Source organism: Sinocyclocheilus anshuiensis, unplaced genomic scaffold (genome assembly GCF_001515605.1).
Source record: "Sinocyclocheilus anshuiensis isolate Anshui unplaced genomic scaffold, SAMN03320099.WGS_v1.1 scaffold637, whole genome shotgun sequence".
NCBI classification, from domain to species: domain Eukaryota; kingdom Metazoa; phylum Chordata; class Actinopteri; order Cypriniformes; family Cyprinidae; genus Sinocyclocheilus; species Sinocyclocheilus anshuiensis.
In genome coordinates, this window is record NW_015539816.1 from 2,618,606 (window position 1) to 2,621,925 (window position 3,320).

Consider the following 3,320-nt stretch of genomic DNA (forward strand, 5'->3'; position numbering starts at 1 on the left):
AAAGTTAAAACAGTTTAAACTTTTAGAAAACACGTCACGAATTTGTGGAAGTTTATTCCTTTTCACTGCGTCTCATATGTTTTTAAATGCAATCTGTGTGAATGGCGCTTCGGCTCTTTGGATTAAGCAATGCATAAATACATGATGCTGTTTTGTTCATAATTGTTTATGAAATTTACGAAATTATATTTGATTTTTATGAGTTAATTTAAACAATGCACGTTTTTATAGAGTTACTTCCTTGCGTTGACAATTTAAATGCGCTGCATTATTTTGCTCAATGCGCCCTCCTGTGGCCTCGGGAGACAATTAGACCTATACAATAAAGACCTATTTAATCTGCATATAAAACATTAGAAATGAGATATTTGTTTAATTTTTATTGTGTTTGATTGTTAAAACAAAAAATATTTGTTGTTTGTCTCAATAAATTGTGTTAATTATAAATACAGTGGTTAAAAAAAAAAAAAATTCTATTGCTTTTTGTTTTTAAAAAAGGTTATAAAAAATGTCAATAATTATCGATACCGAACGATATCAAACATCATATCGTTGATACATTTTTTAGCTATATCGCCCAGCCCTAGTTGACATGTAGGTGCAAAGTTACTTATTGTCAACAAAATAAAGTGCAACCAAAAAACAAACCAAACAAAACACACACACACACACACACACACACACACACACACACACACACACACACAAAAACAAATTTAGTCAGTCTGGTGGTCGGTATATAGTTCAAACGCTTATTAAACAAAACCAGACACCTGCATTGCGTTTCTCTAAAGTCACGCTCAATGTACTCCTAACGATCAAACTCCATGGAGAAGAGGCCTACAAGATGCTTGACTCACTGCAGTGAGTCAAACAAGCATCCTCTGGACCACTGTTTAGGGCTGAAGTGCATGCAAAGATGAAAACGAAAAACAGGACGTAATGATTTCAAGCAGAGAGAGAGTGTTTTACAGATGCTGGGATATAGAGTACAGTGATTCTACAGATCACATCCGCAGATCAAAGCCAGGCTCCCCCTCTGTATCTCCAGTTTTACCAGCGTTCACCTTTCTTTTGCACACGTTGAATTCCTCCACCTGACCCTTTCCTCCCGACAATTCCTCAAGCCAGACAAAGGCGGCGGGAGAAAACAGGATACAGCTGTGGAATTATGGTGCCAGTGTTGTTTCCCCAAGATCCTTACATGATGGAAGCCCCCCAAGAACCAGGGTTAGGGGATTGCAGCTTAAGATCTCATATTCAGTTGAGATTTTCACTCAAGTATGGAAAAAAATGAATGCATTTAAAGGCAGAGTGAGTGATTTTTCAAAAACACTTTAGAAAACTGATTCGGGCTGAATAGCAAAACAAACTTGTAGCCAATCAGCAGTAAGGGGCGTGTCTACTCATGATGTGGGGGAGAGAGCGTTCAGTCCGAGTATATATATATCTATGGTGTATCAACATTGGCTACCAGAAATCACTTACTCTGCCTTTAACAGATTTGGGCCTGAAGGAACTAAAAATAATTGCAGCTCTGCTTTCTTATGACTCTGATCAACATATCTGTCTTACAAACCACAGTAATCCAAACAATCGAACATTATCATGCTTGCTGACTATGTGGCAATAACTCATCTGTAATTTATGTGTATGACTCAATATTCAAGATCCTCGGGACATTTCACCCAGCAGCTACAATCCATAAAGGCCTTCAGATGTTCAGGTTTATTGAGAAATCTTGGTGGACTTGTGTGCACTACTGAAGCAGGTGTGGAAGACACAAGATTGTGCTCGTTTGAGCCTTAAACCACACATTTGTGTGAGGTTCACAGCTCTGGAATGCTTTGGAAGCTCAGGTAACGATTCTTGGGTAAGCAACATATCATCTCAATAATTCTGTCAAAAATGATGAGCCCCTGCTTAGTGCGGTTAGAAATATCAAACTCAATGCATACGTCCAACCCTCTATATCAGTACCTACATGAAAACTGACAACTTTTACATTTAATGCCCACAACAAAATCCTTAAATAACCCCATGTGTGCCCAATAAAACCCTGACACGCCCCAACGAATTCCCCCGCTCTAAAATTACAGCACATCAGCAGGGCAGCTTTAACGCTTTTATCTCATCCTCAAGTATCTCCACATACGAAGTCACTCTCTAAAGCACAAAACTAAAGATTAACAACGCTCAACAGCCATTATGAGCATCAAACCCAACCCAGAAAGGCTACAGCAGCCTGCAGCAGTAAATCATATAGCGGTTAAAGAGGAATACTCACTGTTCTGAGTGGAGTTATCCCAGTCCCAGGCTTCCAGGATGAGTGTGTAGGATCGCTGAGGGAGAAAGAGACAGAATATCATTATGAGATGAAATATTAAAATGCTATTGAAGAAAGCACAACAAGAAACAAACAGATTTTTATATATATTTTAATGCTAAACTATCCGGGTCAAAAGCTCCCACCCTCAAGATATTCTGATCCATAGATATGGGTCAGGTACATCTTCCAAATATAAATCACCTGTTTTATCATCAAAGCGTCTGCTAAATGTTAAATGTAAATACAGAGCATAAGAGGTTTATTCAAATCCCTAACCTCAAGTATGAGCAACAGAAAAAGTGATGTTTGTCTTAGCAAACAGCACTAATGAAATGACATGGATGCTAAAGCTCCATTACAGTCCTCTCTCATGACAGAGGGCAGCATTTATAAGAGTTGAGTTACGTTACACACGAGATGGAGGGAGGTAGGGAGAGATTTTCAGCCACACCTTGAATGTTCAAACTAAATCTGGAAACATTCTCGACGCTCATCTGATATCTGAGAGTCCATCTAAAATGTTGCCCATAATCCCTACCTGAACAGATCAAATTATCAACTTTCATGGAATCAAAAAACAGGCCACTGAAGCAGGACATCTTCAAATGAGGAAAAGAAAAATTTAATTGATGTGTTTCCTTTAGAGACAAGTTTATTCACAGCATCTTCTCACTCCTGACACTAGACAGGTACATGACACCACTTTTAGCACTTAAAGGGTTAGTTCACCCAAAAATGAAAATTAGGCTGTTTTTTACTCACCCCCGATGCATCCTAAGTGTATATGACTTTCTTCTTTCAGACGAATCCAGTCGGAGTTATATTAAAAATTGTCTTTGATCTTTCAAGCTCTATCGTTGTACTCGGCAGGTGTTGCAGTGCTTCGGTTCAAAAGACGTGAACTAAAAAGCACCTTTCCATAAAAAAAAAAAAGTGTCTCACACGGCTCCGGGGGGTGAACAAAGGCTTCCTGTAGCGAATAGATGCGTTT

The 3,320-nt window shown here is 38.7% G+C and overlaps 1 protein-coding gene across 2 annotated transcripts in view; it reads right to left on the reverse strand.

Annotated features, from left to right (window-relative positions):
- LOC107683964 (jagged canonical Notch ligand 2) overlaps positions 1-3,320 on the reverse strand; it is a 58,757-nt gene that overhangs the window by 33,523 nt on the left and 21,914 nt on the right. For both annotated transcript variants that reach the window (XM_016480072.1, XM_016480071.1), the window contains exon 3: positions 2,288-2,342. In XM_016480072.1, coding sequence (XP_016335558.1) covers positions 2,288-2,342 — 55 coding nt within the window. The remainder of the gene's footprint in view (positions 1-2,287; positions 2,343-3,320) is intronic.